This window comes from Piliocolobus tephrosceles, chromosome 20 (assembly GCF_002776525.5).
Source record: "Piliocolobus tephrosceles isolate RC106 chromosome 20, ASM277652v3, whole genome shotgun sequence".
NCBI lineage: Eukaryota > Metazoa > Chordata > Mammalia > Primates > Cercopithecidae > Piliocolobus > Piliocolobus tephrosceles.
This window is the reverse complement of record NC_045453.1, coordinates 52,612,280-52,632,454: the sequence shown is the minus strand read 5'-3', so window position 1 is coordinate 52,632,454 and position 20,175 is coordinate 52,612,280. Positions and strand designations below refer to the sequence as shown.

The window sequence follows — 20,175 nt, the reverse complement described above, 5'->3', positions numbered from 1 at the left end:
GTCGCAAGAGAAATTGTCATAATCTCTTATAGGTATCTCTCTTACTTGTGTAATGATAAATATCTTTTGGTTTTCAAAACATCAAGCATACCGGAAGTAGTACATATTCGGTTAATGTTTACAGATCTATTTGTAATTTGTTTAGAATGCTTTTATATTCATTGGCCCATTTGGTCTAACTAGCCATCCTCTGCATCCTCTGAGTTATTTTACCAATTTTACAGGTGAGAAAAAATAAAATCTTTAGAAGATCACAAAAGTAATAAGTAGTGAATCCTGAACTGAAATCTACTAATTTCTGTCCTCGTAAAATACTGGAGAGAGAGAGAGAGAGGGAGAGAATAAATACTTCATTACATGTTTCATTGTTTTCCAGTTTGACATTACTGCAGGAAAATAAGTGATTAATAATAATTACTAACATGAAAAAATGTAACACATACAAATGTTATATCTTCCACTTTCAACTGATAAGAATTGACCTTATATCAATCTTCTGTATAAAATCATTTCTGTTAAGTTCTCCTGTAAAATTTGCACCAATTCTTCTATATATAATCATCTTTGTAAAGCTCTTGAGAAATGTTTGGATGAAACACTGAAATACAAACATGAAAGTCAAAATGTCAAAATATAGTATCAATTTTAATATTACTTTATAATTTGAATTGCTAGTGATCTAATGATTGATATAGGAATATGTTTGAAAGCCAAAGCATTATATAGATACTTTGTGGCAGATATGTTAGAAAGAATGTGATTATATTTAAAACAGCATTCTATAAATTTCAAGAATGTGGATTAATGATAGAGATTTCAGGTTTCAGATTATTATTTGATATTGAATAAAGATTTTTATGGAAATCAAAATATGGAGTAAAAATATTATGTAAGGAGAAATGAAGATAATCTTTACAGAGTTAAAGCATGTGATTTTTGTATTTTAATTCTAACTGACCATGTGATATTTGGGAAGGTCATTTAATTGAGTTGAGCCTCAGTTTTGGGGTATGTAAAACCACAGTAACTCGTATCTTTCCTTGCCTACCTTCTAAGATTGGAGAGAATCAAATTAGATAATGCAGGTGAAATACTTTGCAATTTCCCCTTTAATATGACATTGTTTTATAACATTATATTACTAATACAACATTTATTTGCATCATGAAATATCTTCTAAAGCATAAAATATTTGGACATCACTACAATTGATGAGGACTGCATGTGTATTTTTCAAAGCTGTATTCTGATTCATAGAGCAAAAATAAAAAATAAGCAAGCTACCAAATATGTAAATATAGGAATTATCCCAGTAATATTTGTTTTTCTGTTCCACTAGAGGCTTTAGAGTAGTATCAGTGTGTGTTTTTCTTACATAACCATGTGACATTATCTAGGGCATAATTCTAAAATTTCTGTCCTAAGAGATACTAGATAACTCTCAAAAACTTCTGATTTGCTTGCATCCCTTCTTGGCAGAGTGGTCACAGTATAATGCGAGAGGATAGGTGATCCCAGAGGTCAGAGTCCTCATGCTCCCGGGAGCAAAATTCACAGGAAAATAAGCCCACATAGAGCTACTGCATTGTCTGATGGCCTCTTTTGAGGAGGCGTCAATTTTACTTTAAACCCGTGAGCTCATTGAGAGCAAAGGAGAGAAAGGGATGTCTCCAAATTCAGGAAACTGTTGCCATAGCATTTTCTCTTCCCTATTCCTACATAGCCCTCCTCCCTCAAAGCAGCAACAATTTTTGCTCCACCGTTTTCTTCCAGGAACCAGATGCATTTTCAGAAGACAGTACTCCAGTGGTGTGGTATCTACACCACGTAATAACTGTACCTGGTAAGGAGATTTAGTAAGTCTGAGGGTGGTGTTAAGTTTCTCAGAACAGACGCATATTTGCGGATGCAATTGCAGAACAGGAAACAGAACCAGGGAGAATTTTGGGTACCCCCAAATCTCATTGGCCCTCCGCACAAGCCAAGCCACAGCCACTCCTGCTACACAATCGGATTGCTTTCAGCACTCGCAGCCGTGGACAGCTCCCTCGCCGCGCGGTCCTTTCCTCTGCAGTGAGTTGATTTGCTCTGCCAGCAGCTGTCGGTGCCTCACTCCACACGGAGTCCTACCCAGCGCTCACAGAATACGCGCTCCCTCCCTCCTCCTTCTCTGTCCCCCGCCCCTCGCTCACCCCGGCCCACTCCAGCGGCGACTTTGAGGGATTCCCTCTCGGGCGGCCTCTGCAGTAGCACAGCTGGCCTCATTCGCTGCACTGCGAGTATGGATCTCCAAGGAAGAGCGGTCCCCAGCGTCGACAGACTTCGAGTTCTCCTAATGTTGTTCCGTGAGTAGCGATTTGGCGACTGGGAGAGAGGACGGGATGCACTCTTTGCAGAGAACAGAGCCGGCAAAGTAAAGCCAATTAGCTTAAGATAAAAAAAATATGGCCCTTAATGTTTTGCGGGGTTTTTTTTTTCTTTTTTCTTTTAGGGGAGGAGGCAGGGTCGTCCCAGCCGGTGGCAGGGAATTCCCGTGAGAGCCATACACCTGTGTGACATATTGCAGACAGAGCCTAGACAGGCCAGCTTCGTGAAGTCAGAGCATTAGCAAGAAATACTTAGTTTAAAATCCCAAGATGTAGAAAACGGTCAGCTATATTACAAACAAAGTCATGATTTTTAAATTATTTTTAAAATCATATTTTCATTATTAATTTTCAGGGAAGGAATGAAGCTTGTTAGACCCGGACTAGAAAAACGGCTCGTAGAGCGCACAGCTGCTGGCAGAGAACTTTGTCACTCCAAAGCCTGCAGACCACTGTCTCCCCACCCTAGCGCCCGAGGCGCGTGGGCTCCCTGAGTCCTGAACTGATGGAATTGTTTTGTTTGTTCCGCAGATACAATGGCTCAAATCATGGCAGAACAAGAAGTGGAAAATCTCTCAGGCCTTTCCACTAACCCTGAAAAAGATATATTTGTGGTGCGGGAAAATGGGACGACGTGTCTCATGGCAGAGTTTGCAGCCAAATTTATTGTACCTTATGATGTGTGGGCCAGCAATTACGTAGATGTAAGGAATCTCTTCCCCCTCAGCTTGCTCCTAGGGCTCCAGGGCGAAGGGCACCCTTCCTCAAGGCCCTTCGGAAACCTGGGTTCCCCGCCTTCTTCCCCACACCCCTGCAGGCTGCTCCCGAATGCTGCATGGGGATTCCAACTTGCAATGCCTTCTGCTCGCCTGCCTGCTTTGAAAGTAAACCCCCTTCTCTCCGCTTCCCTATCGGCCGGGGCTGCACGTAGAGCATCTAACTGCATGTTCCCGGAACCTGGGATGCGCGCGCGCAAAGGAGCGCCCAAGCGTGCAACCCAGAGTTTGGACGCGCCACCCTTTACAGCCCCCGCCCCAGGGCCGGGCGAGCTGAGGGGGCGCGGGGCGTCTGTGTTCCCAGCTGATCACAGAACAGGCTGATATCGCACTGACCCGGGGAGCTGAGGTGAAGGGCCGCTGTGGCCACAGCGAGTCGGAGCTGCAAGTGTTCTGGGTGGATCGCGCCTACGCACTCAAAATGCTCTTTGTAAAGGTAACTCCGAGCCCAGCTGGCAGAGGGGCCGCAGGCTGCGCGTGGGTGTGGGAAGTGGCGGGCCCCGGGTTTAAGAGCCCAGACGCTGCGGGGGCGATTCAAGAGCGCCTCCCTGGCTCAACAGGAAAGCCACAACACGTCCAAGGGAACTGAGGCGACTTGGAGGCTGAGCAAAGTGCAGTTTGTCTATGACTCCTCCGAGAAGACCCACTTCAAAGACGCAGTCAGTGGTGAGTAGAGGCCGGCATGGCTGGGAAGGGAGCCTGGGAACTCGCAGAGCAGACTTGGAGAGAGAATTCCTCAGGGTTTTGGAAACCGTTCCAGGCTTTGCGCTCCGAGGCCAATTCTTTCTCGGCTTGCTCTTTAGGGCGGAAGAGGCAGGAGCGCCCATGAGTCTTCTGGGTCTCAGGCCTTGTAGATCTGCCAGGAACCACAGGCGTGGGGACCCAAACGTCACCCGTGGCCTGATCCTAGATGAGAAGTCCCTTGAAGATCTGCCGTTCCCTGGTGCTTCAAAACGACCTCTTATGATTTGGCCTGTGAAGGACCACGGAGAAGGGCAAAGCTGCATTTTAATTTTCTTCCGCACCCTGGTTTTGTTTCTTTTGCGCTAAAACTGCAAGGGGGCAGTGCGACTTTCCTTTTCGGTCAGGATGTGACGGCCTTCAGTGTCTTTTTGCGCATGGCAGCGTGGCTCGCACGGGATATTCAGTCATCGACTGCAGCCACCTGAGAGTGGACTCTGCACCGTGTATAATTTACTAGCGTTTCTGACCCATCCCTCCGACAACTCACCCAGATTATCCTCGGCAAAAGGAGCGTTCATCCCCCAAATAACAGTATTCTTATCTGCAGAAACCATCAAAGACCACATTTAAATTTATTTTGTTCTTTATAAGTTGTCTGTTTCACTCATAATGAGGCCTTTCATCACCCAGGCACCTGAGTTGGGAAAGGATTTTTAATGAATACATAAAAACGCATATGTCATCTTTCCCTTTTCACCCCTTTTTGTCATCACAGTAAAAGGAGGATTTTCTCTTTTTCATCAAAGTTTACATGCAGGATGTCCCCCAGTTAAGTTCGACCAAAAAGGAAAAAGGAAAACTCAAACTTAGGTCAGAAAAGGAGCAATGGGAGGCAGGCCTTCAGAGGGGATGTACGTGTGTAAGGACAAGCATCCAGAGGACCAGCAATCTGTCTGGCTTTGTCAGGCCCGTGTGAAATGTGGAAAACCAAGTCACTGTTCCTTCTGTGTCTTTGGAATCTCCATCATTAGGGAATTTTTTTTTTTCTTTATTGAAATGGGTTCTCACTCTGTCCACCACGGTGGAGTGCAGTGGCACCATCATAGATCAACACAGCCTGTAGTGAGTTACTGGGTTCAAGAGATTCTCCCACCCCAATTTCCCCAGATACAGGCCTGCATCACCATGCCAGACTAATTTTGTAATGTGTGTGTGTGTGTTCTTGTGTGTATTTGCAGAGATGGGGTCTCACTATGTTGCTCAGGCTGGTCTAGAAATCTTGGGCTCAAACGATCCTCCCACCTTGAACTCCGAAAGTTCTGGCATTACAGGCAGGATCCACTATGCCCAGCCTAGGTTTTATTCAGTAACAAGGGTTGAGTTTTTAGGTATCGCTCTCCTCTTCAAAACAAGAATTCCAAATTAATATTGAGAGACCCCTGGCTCTCAAGAGAATGGGTGTGTTTGTCTTTCATCACCACTTGATGCCATTTGTAGAGCCCTAGCCCTGGCAAGGGAACAGAGAGGACAGGAGTGGTGTGGGGTCTGAAACTGAGAGGCAACAACTACCTCTCTGGCACATTAAGTTAGGAACAATGAGAGTTCTGCCAGCAAGCGGGGCCTAACTATTGCTTTGGAATCTTGCTGTAGCTGGGAAGCACACAGCCAACTCGCACCACCTCTCTGCCTTGGTCACCCCCGCTGGGAAGTCCTATGAATGTCAAGCTCAACAAACCATTTCACTGGCCTCTAGTGATCCACAGAAGATGGTCACCATGATCCTGTCTGCGGTCCACATCCAACCTTTTGACATTATCTCAGATTTTGTCTTCAGTGAAGGTAAGCTCGTGGGGGATGGAGGGGAAGAAGACCTAGTTTATTTCAGGAAGGATGGGAGAGGGACCTACCAGGGCCCCAGGATGTTACCACTTGGATTTCCTCTAGGTTGAAATGACGCTGCCTGCCTCTTTAATAATTTTCAAAGACTAAAAAAACAATAACTTAATGTATGAACTTTTCTCAGTAGTTTTTTCTTTCTCCCTCCCAACCTCCTTCCTGTCTTCCTTCACTTTAGTCCTTTCTTCTCTATCTCCCTTTGTTCCCTCCTTCTTCTTTTCTTTACCTTCCTCCCTTCCTTCTTATATTTCATGGTTCCCTCTCCCCATCTTCTTTCCTTTGCCAAAAGATGAATCTTTATAGGGAGAAAGATTTAAAAAGTCACTTTGGAAAAAACTGTAATTTTGATGCAAACTTTCCAAGGAGAAAGCAGCTAAAATCTTTAAGAAGTTAGTTAATCTAGAGAGCTACAGATGGGGGAAGGGTCTTTGCCTTTCTTGGCTTCAGTTTCTTCTTGTTCTCTTGGATACTTCTAGCTGAAGCTTCTGCTGCTGTGAGTCCAAGTTTCTGTGCATCTAGAATGCAGTGGGGGTGGTTGTGTATGCACAGGTCTTGGACTCACCAAGTCTTTCCACCAAGCACCTTCAGGAGGAGGATGTCCTTAAGCTCCAGGGAGGGAAGGGTTCCTGAAGGCTGAGCCATTTAACCCCAACTGCTTCTGCTGAGCGCGTGCAACAAGGCTGTTTCTCAGTCTGTGTAGCTCCTGAAAGGGGACCCAGCTGTGCTGTGGCAGGTTCAGGTCAACCACATTCTTTCATTCTCAGCACCCCTGCAGAAGTAGGGCACAAGGGGAGTCAAAATTTCTGCAATTTGCTCAAGTCCAGCAACAATTTACATTGGGCAAGTGTGGGATAAGTGGATTCATGTTATTTATTCTCTCTCCCTCACAAAGGAGGTTATTACATTTTATATTCTGTTTATTCTACATGGATAAAAAAATCGGAAAAATTTTGATTGCTTTGTTTGTGCCTTTCTTTGGGTCAGAGACCCCCAGGTGAATACAACAATTCCAATGTTCAGGATATTAGAGAATCTCCACCTTTTTCATCTATGATCATTTTCCAAGATATCTAGCTTTCATAAAATGCAGCTTCCACTCAACCTATTACTGAACAGAATGCACCACCTTTCCACCTTGATTGTTGAGAAGGCATTTAAGAAGTCCTAAGTTAAATTGTCTTTAAGAAAAGGGCCCATTTCTTATTCATTTTTATATTATTAGCACCTAATACACAGCGCTTGGCATATTGCAGATGTCCAGTTAACTCTGACTGAGTTTATATTTTGACGGTGTGGATTTAATTAGTAGAGACTTCCAAATGCTGCCATGTCATGCAAATCGGAATGTCATATATTTAGTAAAGCAGTGTCACACTTACCTGTTCAGGTGTAAGGATAGGTTATCCCATGTTAATGTATTTTCTACAAAATTGAAGCTACTAAACTGTGTCAAGACCTTAACAGGTTTTAAAAATACTTTTGTTTATGAAAGTATTTATAAAATGTAATAGCGTCTTTCTTAAACTGAAAATATTAAGCATAATCAAATATAATTTGACTTACTATGATTATTGATGATAAGGAATTTATTATGAAAATAATTGGACTATGTAATGTCACTTCCTAGTGCCCAGGACCCTGCCATAAATGTTTTTGAGTTTATATGGGTACTCTTAATAGTTTATAATGACTTTCTAGTTTTTGGTGATTAGCTGTTACTAGGCATTTCTTTACTTCTTGTTACCACTGGTGCTATAATCGCTGCTTCTCCTAGCTCCTTACCATTCTGTGTTATCTCTAAGTCATTGCTTAGAATGAGAAATTCTTAGAGTGAGAAAATGCTTCTTCACTGCAGGCTGAGATTTTAGCTCAAAAGCCTGTTGGCACCAAACAGGCTATGGCCTGAGAAATCAAACCTCACAGATTTTTAGAACTGTGTATAAAGTAAGAATAAATAAGCACTGAATAAGGAGCAGAGCCACTTTCCTAAAACTCTGTACAATTCATTGCATGGAGTAAATGGTATCTTTTCTTTTAAAACCAGTTTTGATCCACTTCAAGGTCCTAGATAGGGAAGGCTGCTGGATAGACAGAGAGAGTTTGTAACCACATATAACTTCCTAAGTGCGAATAGAGAAGTCACAAGCAAATGACACTTGTCTCACTCCAGGCTTTTCTGGCTAACAATCAGGACGTTCTCTTGTGTATGGTGTCCCCGAGCTTACCCCTTGACATTCCTGGGAGTTGGCAAACCTCATTCAGAATCACACACTGGATCAGTGTGCCTTTGTGTGACTGCTTTTTTTTGTTCCTGGCTCCCCCTGTCTGTGCCTCTCAGCACCTGCCCCGACTGTGTTTTGTAAGAGATCATTATTTTCGATTTGGTGGAATTTTAAAGATTCCTTTTGGTTGCCTTTTCAGGAGCTAGCACTGGGCCTCTGTCCTCAGAATAGAAGCTCGGAGGGCTTTTAGTGTGTGTATGTGAGTGGAGTATGCTTGCATGGAGAGGGAGTATTATGTCATATATCTGCACACCCACTGCAGGGGTGTGTCTGTGTATTCATGTGTGTGTATGTGTTTGTGTGTGTGTTTGTGTGTTCATGTGTTTGGACCGTGGTCATTGTCTAACACAGCATAATGGTTTCCTGCAAAGAGTCTATTCCCTGTATAAGGGGGTCATACCTGGCAGCCTTCCCACCTGTCTACTGAATAGACTTTATAAGAAAATCAAGAAAGGGTCCATGAAGTCAGTATGTGGACACTCACAAGGGCTGAGAGCAGTCCAAATGGAGGTTGACATCTTTATCACACTAGTCCCTTTAGTGCATTGTACTTGGCTACTACACTGATCCCCAAACAAAAGTCTCAGCCCAGCAATCTGCTCATGAACCTTCAACTGCAACGTGCAATGACTGTGGTGATATTGTTAGCACTCAGAGTTGGGTTCACTTAGGTCTAGGAGTGGGCCCCAAGAAGCTCTGTTGCTAGCAAGGTCTCAGGTGATGCTGCTGGCCCATGGAACACTATAGAGAGTTTGAAGGATTAAAGGCACAATACGCTTCTTTGGAAGACACTTGGACAGGGTTTTATGAGAAGGGAAGCCCCTCACAGCAGGAGACTGTCCAGAGGGAGGCTTATGGGACCGCCATCCAGAAAAAGAAGAGCACAAGGGAATGCCCAAAGCAGAGGGGCTTTGGAGAGGGGTTTTTGAGTCTAGGTGACATCTGCTCAGCGGCGTAGCAGGGAGTCCATGGGTCCCAGCACTTCTAGAGGCAGCAGTGCCTTGGAGCCTTATAACTCCAAGGCCCTGTCTTTTCAATGGGTAACAGCTGTTGCATGAGGTTTCAAGGAGTATGCAAAGCAGGCAGGCTCTAAACAGCTGCAAATTTTCTTGTTTAAGCTATTTTAAAAATAATTGGATGTGTAAAAATGTGGGAGTTTGGTGCCAACAGGCTTTTGAGCTAAAGTCTCAGCCTGCAGTGAAGAAATACACCACCTACAGGTCAATACACAGAGGCCATCTTTGGCTCATTTATTTACCAAATACACTTTGTACAGCAACTATCACCCCTGCAATAGACGCTATCACCCCTGCAATAGAAGCTATCACCCCTGCAATCTGAGGCACTCTGTTTCTCTTTTGGGATTGATTACCTTGTTCTTCCACAATTAATTCTTGAGGGCCTCATTCAAAGGCCCGCAATTCCCTTGGAGAGCCCCATGTGATTTCTGGCTGAGATGGGATGGGGAATGTGTCGCTGGGAGGGAACAAATGAGCCTGAGTATTCTAATAGCTTGAGTAAAAGGAAACTTTTATGTATTATGTCAGAAAAAACATAATAGAATAGGAAGGCTACCTCTATTTCTCTTTATTCAGGATTCAGGTCTATCAGGCATTTAAAAGACATCACCTATAGATTGGTCCCTTTTTAATTATCTCTCAAGGGGCAAACAAAACAAACCAAAACAAACAAACAGAACTGCAGAAAGATACTGAGATCCCCATTTACAATGGAGCAGCTGAGACACAGGGAGGTAAAGTGACTTGGTGAAGGCTTCCCTCCTAGAACCTGTCTTTGAGTACCAGAACTTTTGTCCTTAGTATCTGAGGGCCACAGCTGCTCCTGCTGAGTAGCTGTCATCAGCATGTGAGTGTGAGAGGCATTTACAGAGTTGGTTGGGTACCCCAAATTCATGAGCTTTTTAATATTGTTTCTAGCATCATGATTGGGAGATGCCACTTAATCTGTATTTTACCTGGATCTGCGGGAACTTTAGTGTTAGTGGAAATGAACATGGCTTACGTTTCTCTATCCACCAGCCCCCTAGTAGAGCATCCTGTGGCAAGCTGTCATGTCACAAACGCGTGAAGGGTTTGCTGATCCAGAAAGTTTTGTAGACCTGTGATTTACCTGGCACTTCCCAGTCAAGACACATGCTACCCTAGATAGTTGGTCTTCAAGGCCTCCTGAGTAAGCAGCCAAAGGGAAATAATCTGTTATGAACACAGCTGAGAATTGTGTTGAGGACTCCAAGATGGAGCCCCAGCCTTCAGCCATGGAGTTGGCCAGTCATAGAATTCCGTGCTTCGGATACTGTCCTCTGGAGAGAGCATAGGATATGTCCCAGAATTATCTCATCTGAGGGTGAGAAAACCGGTGTTTACCCACCAAGCGCCATCTATCACTGATGGTCACTGTGGAAGCATGAACTCCCTGGGACTTCTGACCTACTTTGTAGTCAAAACCCATTGGGATATATGGGACTGGTGAATGCCGAAAGAAGAATGGACAGTGTCTGTGTCCACTACACCTAGGTATTGGGATATAAGAACTTTTTCCGCCTCGCTGAAACTTTTAGTCTAGTGGGATAGGTTGTATACAGTGCAAGTGGGATAGGGTGTATGCAGTGCATGTCATGTTCCTGGCATACAGTGACATCAAACAATACTTGCTCTTATTATTTTTTTCCTTCTCTACTACTTAAATCTTTTTTTTTTTTTTTTTTTTTTTTTTTGAGATGGGAGTCAAGGCTGGCCTTGAACTCCTGGGCATAAGCAATCCTCCCACCTCAGTCTCCCAAATAGCTGGGTGGTTGATGCCACTGTGTCTAGCGAATGCTTACATCTTGATGAGGGTATCAGCTTGTCTCCAGTCAAAGGTCTCGAGAGCCCACTCACCTTAACAACTTCTCAGTATACAAAATACATTTGGCTGATGTGACAGGAGTCCAGAGCCAGCCCAGGGAACATACAGAAAGAGGGTCAAACCCTTTCTCTATCTTGCCTTGCCAAACAACAAGGGAAGCACAGCCCATAAAAAGCTTGCCCTCCTCTTCAAATGGTTTCAGTCCATGGTGCTAGGAGAGCCTGGGGAAGCAGAGAGCTTGCCTGTGCTTCCCTTGCCTATCCCAAAGCTGTTCACTGGGGGTGCAATGAAGTGCTCTTGTAGTTTATCTGAGGGAGTCAATATGATTTTAAAATGCTGTCGTGAAATAAAACACATATCTAGGAACCAGCACCTAAGATAAATTATGATTTTAGTGGGTACACTTGGGTTAAGGGTTGAGGAGACTTTTGTTTTCAACTGGCAGCCACAGATTATTCATTTATTGTTTGTTTTGTCTTCATCTGGTTCTTTCCAATGATGAGGCTGGTTTTTGTCTCTTCTGGCCTTGGCCCCTGTTGTGTGTACTCTGGAGCCTTGAGTCCACCAAGAGCAGAGGCATGAGGGACCCTAAGTCCTGTGGAGGTGGACAGGGAGTCAGGGGTTCAGGGAGAGCTGAAACCAGATGAGGTCTGGGCTAAGCCAACAGATGCTCTTCTCCCCGGCAGAAATCAGAGGCCTTCCTCGTTTTGTAATCTGAGGGTTGCATAATAAGTTTACAGTACAAGATTTTAACCCTGGGGTACATGTGGTTTATAGATAGAATTCAGAGGAAAAAATTTCTATCTTTATTTTCACTAACTTCTGATAATGTTTAGCATTTCCTTTGTTTACAAATGAAGGTGACAGACCACAGTAGTACTAGCAGTACCTGTGACTGTCACCAAGAGAAATCATAGGTATTTTCATCTCACATTAGTTTGTGCAGATCTTGCAAAGTAACATTTACGCTTCTCACCGCTTTATAATCATAGCCAACATATATGTGTTCCAATAAGGAAGTACATATATTCCTGTATCTGAAATTCTTTTAAAAATATGTGATGACTGAATTTCACTTTCCCTTGTAATTGTGTTTATTTTATTTTTTATGCATTCATAAACATTATTCTGAGAAGGGGTCCTTAGTTTTATTATACTTGCACAAAAAAGATTACAACCTTTTCTTAGTAGGTCATGAGCAGCATTGTTTTAAATGAAACAGAATAGAATAGAGCAGAAATTATTAGATGCATAAAGCAAGGATAACCATTGTTTGTCAAACTTCTGCTTTAGGTCTCTGTGTGTACATATGCTCTAAGCTGCCATGTAAAATATTGTTGTTGTTTTTTTCCATGGGTCATAGGCAGAGATTAAAAGCACTGTCTTAAGCCTGAAAGAGAAAAGCATGTCCTGCTTTTCTTTTTTCATAATCTGGTCTTTTTTCATAATCCCTCATCTAAAACCCAGATCGAACTAAAAAAACAAAAAGCAAAAAACCTTGGTGCTAGATGGTTTTCAGAATTCAGAATATTTTAGACTTTAGGAAGACTATACAGTGCACAGTTGATAGATTACATAAGACCATGGAAGAGTCAGGGCAGCCCCATGCAATCAAACATACTAATATCTCTGTTTCCTGCGAAGTACTTTTTGTTTTCAGAGCTTTGTGGATTTTGAAACAGTGGATAAAAGAGTGGGCTCAGGAATTCCTTTTTATTTGACCACTTACTGGATAGGGGTTGGTAAGTGAGGGATTTAGTATTAGCTATGATAATTTTTGACTTCTTTGTAGTTGGTATCCTCTATATATTGCCCTTTTCTGTGGTGTGATTAATTCTATTTTTTTCCTAAAGCAACAAAAGATAATCCTCTGAGAAATAAATCATGATAGCATTCTAAGCATATTTTTTCTTTCCCTTTCTTTTACCATACTGTATCAACTTTTCTCTATTTTTCTTAAAGAACGGGATATGAGACATTCTTTTTACTATCCATTTAGAAATAATACATTTGGTACTTGAGCTCCAAAGGCTCCCATACTTAAAAGAAGTACATAGAAGACTTAAATGTGTAAGACTTCTATTTTTATAGTGAACAATGATAGAAAAGCTACTCTGTTCCAGGCACTGTGCTTGGCCTTCTGTAGTATGACATTTGACACTCACAGCAACCCTGTAAAGTAGGTGTCATCTCGATTTTACAGGAAACTGAAGCTTAGTAGATTAAGAGACTTGCCCAGGGTTGGACAGTGGAATATCTGGGATCTGAACCCACTATCATCTCTCTCCCTCACAATGTTCCATTATATCTACTCCCTCTTGATGTGATGATCTGGATCTATGGAGACCACTAAAAGTTCATGTGTATCTCTATTTCTACAACTATATCTATCTGTATATCTATTCATTGTTATGGTACAAACCAAGAGAAAAGAGAAAACATGACTTTACAATACAAATTGGTCAAGGTCGTTTGGTGCCCCATCCCCAGATTCTTCCCAATCCAACTCCAACCTCCCTTCCTCCTGAAGCTTTCTTAACTCACCACCCTTCCTGTCCTGAATACCTGTAGTTGGGGCCACACAGAACACCACCTGTCCATGTTCTCCAGTGGTTTTGCTGTGTAAGCTCTTGCTCCCAGACACAACTCTTTCTCCATTGCCTCTCCCATTCTGCCTAGGGAGATAGATGTTGTATTTGGGGCTCCTGGCTGATTGCCTGGGTAACTAGAGTGTAAGCAGGGAGAAGTGAGCTAAAACCATGGTCTGACAGTCTGGGTAACTATGAAATTGCTCTGCAGAGGAGTTAAGAAGAGAAGAGACAGAGGATAGGGCCACAAGGGCAACCTTGTAAATATGCCTGGGGTCTGCTCAAGTAGCAGCCTGGAATGGTGCACAGAAGAGAGTCTGAAGGTCCTGAGGTCTTTGCTATTTTTTGTGAGATAATTTTTTTTTTATTTTTACCATTTAAAACAGACTTAGCCTTATTACTAAATAATTTGAAATCAATGTATTTCTTCTTAATATTTTGAAAATTCTTTGCTTCTATTCAATGTATTGTATTAAGTAAGAAAAAATTGTATGAGGTTGCCACTAGCGCCTGCAAACCAATCAAACCCTGCAATCTGTGTTAACATTACATGGACAACAGGGTGTTATCATGAGGAAAATAACCTTTGTTGTTAACAAAATTCCTACCCAACATGATCCCATTTCTATTCATTGTTCTCGTCAAAGAGGCAATATGGTATCATATTGGAGAAGAAGACCACAATGCTGGCATCATGAAGTTCTAGGTCTGCCACTGTTTCTGATATACTATGTCGTCTCAAGTCTTGTCCCTGGAGCAATGGATGTATCGGTCCAGTCTGACCCTCAAAGTATTGGGACTCATTAGAATGGAATCAAATAGTGGGGGAAAAAGTTCCCTGCAAATTCTTTTTCAACCTTTTGGTTGTAATAAGAAGAAAGGCTCAGTTTAGTCCTAATAAGTCCTTAACATGTCTTTACCATTTACCAAACTATCTTTTAAAAAGGCTATTTCTAGAAGAATGTCTTTTTCTATTATATATATGTATATTGTATACATATACATATATGTATTTTTATACACATATACATATGTGTGTGTGTATATATATACACACACATATACACATATAAAAAGTTGTATTTAGGTACAATTGTTGTATGCATTTAAGCATGTAATTTAATAAATATTGACTTATGAATACACCTGTGAAGCCATCACCACAATCAAGAAATCAACATATTCATCACCCTGGAAAGCTTCCTTGTGCCCCTTTGTAATATATATCCAGCTCATTTAATTTTCAGATGCTGGATGAACCTCTGCAACCAGCATGCAGGTCAGGAAACCGAACTGACAAACCCTCCTTTCTACTCCACCTTGGGATTCTGCAGCCTTTTAATGCCAGTAGTTTAGGTCTGTTAAGTGTTGCCCCAACTATAGTGTTAAGTAGTTTGAGTTCAGATCAGGCTTCATTTATCCCTGTGCAAACCACTTATCATCGTTATGACTTTATTACCTTATGTGTAAAATGAGTATAATAATATTGTGTACCTCAGAGGGTTGTTAACCAGATAATCTTTGTACTTAGAACTGACTGTTAATTTAGGGACTAGGAATGTCAAGTATATAGTTTTCAAAAGCTGTATATGTGAAAGTAAGTCTCCACTAATTATTATTAGAGAGAAAAGCTCATCCCTTTTCCTTTCTGCTGATCTCAGGGAAGGTAAGAGAAGGAACTATGTCAATAGGGATTCTGGAGGAGACTGGCATACAGTAGGTACTTAATAAATGTTTACTTGGTCATCTGGACTTTAAAAACTTGGACTTTATGAAGAGACATGTAAAGCTTGTTTATTTCTTGTGGCGCCTGATTTTGGTTAAAAGGACATCAGTTACCCACAAGAAGCAAATGAGCCTGTTCTGGTTTCTAGGAATGCAATTCTGGTTAGCCTGACAAACTGTTTGACCACTAGAACATCTCCCAAGAATAGTTTTTTGTTGGTGGTGGTTCTATGTAAAAAAATGGAGACTCAGCACTACGAAGCTATCTTGAATTTTAGGAGGGTGAAAAATAAATCAACGCTGAGGTGCTGCTAACATTTGTGTTCTTGATCTAGATGTTGGTTACATGAGATGTTCATTTGTAAAAATTTATCAAGCTCTACACTTATTTAAAAATTATAGTATAATTTACATATATTACATGCACCCCTATGTTTATCCCAGCATTATTCACAATAGGAAAGTTATAGAATCAACCTAAGTGTCCATCAACAGATGAATGGATAAAGAAAATGTGGTGTATACACACAATTGAATACTATTCAGCCATTGAAAAGAGTGAGATCATGTCATTTGCAACAATGTGGATGGCACTGGAACATTGCATTAAGTGAAATAAGTCAAACGCAGAAAGACAAATATTGCATGTATTCACATGTAGGAGCTCAATAGATTAACCTCAGGGAGGTAGTGAGATACCAGAGGCTGGGAAGGATATGGGGGTGTGTGTGTGTGTGTGTTTTGGGGAGAGTGGACTAAAGAGAGGTTGGTTAATGAGTACAAACATATAGTTAGATAGGCATAAGTTATAACATTCAATAGCAGAGTAGGGTGACTATAGTTAACAACCATGTGTTGTACATTTCAAAATAGCCAGAAGTGAGGACTTCAAACATTCTCCACACATAGAAATGAAAAATTCTGTAGGTGATGAATATCCTAAATTCCCTGACTTGATTGTTACAGTGTATGCATGTAACAAAATATCACATGTATCCCATAAAAATGTATGAATAGTGTGTATCAATAAAAAAAACACAGTAATAAATCTAAAATGTATGGTTTAATGCTTTTGAACCTATATCTGCAATCATGTGAACATCACCTAGATCAAGATCTACAATATTTCCATCACAGGTGAGAGTTCCTTTATGTTCCTTTCCCCAGATATAAGCACATTCTGACTTCTATCACCACAAAGTTAGTTTTACCTGTTCTTGAACTTCATATAAATGGAATCATACAGTATGTACACACTCTTTTGTGTCTGGCAATTTTCTGTCAGCATAATATTTCTGAGATGTACCCATTTTGTTATGGGTAGCCATAGTTCATTCCTTTTTATTAGTGACTACTGTTCCATTATATGAATAGATGCCACAATTTATCCATTCCATTTTGATGAACATTTTGGTTGTTTCCAGTTTTAGGCTGTTATGAATAAAGCTGCTACGAACATTTATGTTCGAGTCTTTTTGTGTTCTTTATGTTTTCATTTTCCTTGGGTAAATGCCTAGGAATGGGATGCTTTATTAGAAATTATTGAACAGTTTTGCAGAGTGGTCACGACATTTTTCAACAGGGGTGTTACGAGTTCCAGTCATTCCACGTCATCACCAACACTTGGTATTTTCAGTCTTTTTGAAACTTATATATTTTTATACAATGTATTATGTGAACATATTACTTTAATAAAAAGTTAAAAATGAATCAACAATAAAAACAATGATGATTGTGTCTAATGGTGAAACTCTGAACCTTTAAATAAATTACCTGGATGTTTTGTTGACATCTGCCAGGAATCCAACAATTAAATGTATTTTTATTATACCTTATGTAGAAAGATTAAGTGTTAACCTTGGGGTTGGTTAGGGACAACTATTTCTGAAAAATAGTCCTGAAGCTTCCTTGAGAAATCTTTTTACTTCCATTTCCCTTTTTGTTTTGTAGAACTTATGATTCAGAATATTTTGACCAGAGCTCACTGCTTTTCTTCTTTCCCATTTCAGAGCATAAATGCCCAGTGGATGAGCGGGAGCAACTGGAAGAAACCTTGCCCCTGATTTTGGGGCTCATCTTGGGCCTCGTCATTGTGGTAACACTCGTAATTTACCACGTCCACCACAAAATGACTGCCAACCAGGTGCAGATCCCTCGGGACAGATCCCAGTATAAGCACATGGGCTAGGGACCATTAGGCAGGCACCCCCTAGTCCTGCTCCCCTAACTGGATCAGGTAGAACAACAAAAGCACTTTTCCACCTCGTACACAAGATACACCAACATAGCTACAATCAAACAGGCCTGGGTATCCGAGGCTTGCTTGGCTTGTGTCCGTGCTTGAACCCAGGGATGGGGGAGACTCTTTTGGATTTGTAGGGTGAAATGGCAATTATTCTTTCCATGCTGGGGAGGAGGGAAGGAGGGGCTCACACAGCTTTCATGCTCATAGTGGCTTGGCTTTGACTCTCCAAAGAGCAACAAATGCCACTTGGAGCTGTATCTGGCCCCAAAGTTTAGGGATTGAAAACATGCTTCTTTGAGGAGGAAACCCCTTTAGGTTCAGAAGAATAGGGGGTGCTTTGCTCCCTTGGACACAGCTGGCTTATCCTATACAGTTGTCAATGCATACAAAATACAACCTCATGCTCCCTGCAGCAAGACCCCTGAAAGTGATTCATGCTTCTGGCTGGCATTCTGCATGTTTAATGATTGTCTTGGGAATGTTTCACTGCTACCTGCATCCAGTGACTTTGCAGCACAAGAACACGATTAATGTAACTATGCAGAGTTGTTTGGACTTGTTAATGTGCCAGGTCCAAGTCAGGGGACCTGAAGAATCAATCTGTGTGAGTTTGTTTTTCAAAATGAATTAAAACACACTATTCTCTGGCCTTTGGCTGCTTTCTTGAAACAAGAAAACAAAGCTAAAATGGTTTCTTTGGCATCCAGATGAGAAAGAGGAAAAGATGAAGACGGATTTTGCATGTTTGCAAGAGGAAAAGTAAAGAGAGGGCAGGGAAACAATGAGGGGGAAGTTGGCTTCTCTAGGTGAAAAAAACATGGATTTTTGTTTTGGCAAATATAAATAGTTTTAATAATGGCCCTTTTGACCAGTTGATCTAATATTGCTTCTGATGCTTCTTGGTCTTGAGTTTGGCATTTCACTTTGGATTAAAGAGGTGGACTGGACGTAGTAGCCTAAGTTGAGTTCTATTTGAAGGAAAATTCCTAGAGAAATGCACATAGTTTGAATTTCATTCACTTTCTAAATAGTCATTTTTTCCCAGAATGTCTGAGTGGGAGTAGGGAAAAATCTTTCCTCTGGTTTTAGAGTAGGATTCTCTCCCTCCACATATACAGTCTCCACCATATGAGAGGCAGCTCCTAAACTCCTCTCCCTAAGTCTTCAAACTGCTCACAACAGGGTATCCTCAGAAGTTCATTATCCCAGCAATCTCACCAAGTATCATCCAGTTGCTGTCCTATTACCCATTTGTCTGCTGTTCTATTAACCATAATCTTCTTGTCTTCATGATCTCTCTTCAGTGTCTGCCTGTTACCAGTGAGGGAAAATCTCCAATTCCTCCTAAAATTTCCATGTTGCACAAGGAAAAAAATACCTTTGGTGAAAATCTAAAGATGGTTAACTCCATTCTTATACTCATCTGTGGTCTGTGATCTTCTCACCCACATTCCCCAAACTTGACAAACCTTTTCCATTTTAGCATCGCAGTATTTTCTTTAAATGTTATATTCCTTATTTGGACCCATCTGAATATTCAGGGGAGAAATGGATATTTAGATTTATCTAGGACGTCACAGTGAGTTACCATTCCCTTCTGCAACCTTTTTGAAAAAGAAATCTTAAACCTTTCTGAGTCATATGTCTGAAAACCCCCTTGTGTATATGTTTTTCTTTAAACTTGCTTTCGCAAAACATAAGGCTTATTATTAGTTTTGGAATTGTCATGTAATTACATCATTGTTATGTAAATATACATAACACCTACTATTGTTTTGAGCACCTATTGAGTACAGGCTCAGTAGTGCTATAAAGTAATAAACTTGGCCTTAGTTTCTCTAAGGACGGACTGACAAGAGAACAAACAACATACAACAAATATGTCATTTTCAAAAATGTCAGAGTGCCCTGGCTCTGTAGAAAGCACTGGCTCATGACCACATCCCTGTGTCTCAGCGACTTCAATCTTTCTGGAATTCAAATAACAGTGGTTTTTCCACAAGTAATGTGCAGGATGTGTAAAAAGCCATTATTAAGATTACTGTTATGATTATCAATATTGTTTACCATGCCATTTTTATCTAGCTATTTTAAAATTATATCTCAAATTCAGCCTAGTTGACTTTGAACTGCACCTTACTTCTCTCAGCCATGTCTTCATCTTTATTGTCAACTAAACACGATAAAGGGGAGCCTCATAACATAGAGGAAGAGCAGCGGTCTCTGGACACGTCCGTGCCTGGCATTCTCCCGCCTCAGGGTGTCCAGGGAGACTGACTCCACCCTGGACCTCAGCTCTGGGCCCTCTCCATACCCATTGTCATTGCCATTGTCCTAACATTTTGCAGCTGCTCCTGGTCCAGGAATAGGCTGAGGCAATGGCCCATTTATCTGCATTGCTTCTCAAGCTTCAGAGACAGGGAAGAAAACAAAGAGATAAACCACAGACACTCAACTGTCATTTTTGAATGACATTTTTGTCATTTTTGAACTGTCATTTTTCTTTTTTACTGGGGTTCTAAACACAAACGCCTGTGGGCACAAGAGGATGTTGGGCCTGGTTGCTGGGTATGCCTGCCTGGAAAAGCCAGGCCAGATGAACCATTTGCGGATTTCTCTTGAGGGAGGGTGACTTTGATTTAAATTCAGAGCATGGTTCTTTGCAGGATTCCCTCAGTCCCAGGAAACAGTTCCTATGAAACAGCCTCAGAGGGGCAGGGAGCACTTGCTCATCTAGCGCCTGAGAAC

The 20,175-nt window shown here is 41.5% G+C and overlaps 1 protein-coding gene across 1 annotated transcript; it reads left to right on the top strand.

The window, feature by feature from the left end:
- The first annotated feature begins 2,011 nt into the window (after positions 1–2,011).
- Positions 2,012–18,076, top strand: LAMP5 (lysosomal associated membrane protein family member 5). Its single transcript, XM_031934698.1, has 6 exons — positions 2,012–2,345; positions 2,898–3,070; positions 3,447–3,578; positions 3,703–3,808; positions 5,477–5,665; positions 17,192–18,076. Exons 1-6 carry the CDS (start codon positions 2,282–2,284, stop codon positions 17,368–17,370), a joined length of 843 nt encoding a protein of 280 aa, XP_031790558.1. The 5' UTR covers positions 2,012–2,281; the 3' UTR covers positions 17,371–18,076.
- The last annotated feature ends 2,099 nt before the right edge of the window (positions 18,077–20,175 follow it).

Excerpts from the sequence above, each read along its gene's own strand:
- LAMP5 (XM_031934698.1), top strand. The coding sequence starts at position 2,282 with ATGGATCTCCAAGGAAGAGCGGTCCCCAGCGTCGACAGACTTCGAGTT. Across the intron at positions 3,809-5,476 it reads CTTCAAAGACGCAGTCAGTG|CTGGGAAGCACACAGCCAAC; the intron begins GTGAGTAGAGGC and ends ATCTTGCTGTAG. Across the intron at positions 5,666-17,191 it reads AGATTTTGTCTTCAGTGAAG|AGCATAAATGCCCAGTGGAT; the intron begins GTAAGCTCGTGG and ends TTCCCATTTCAG.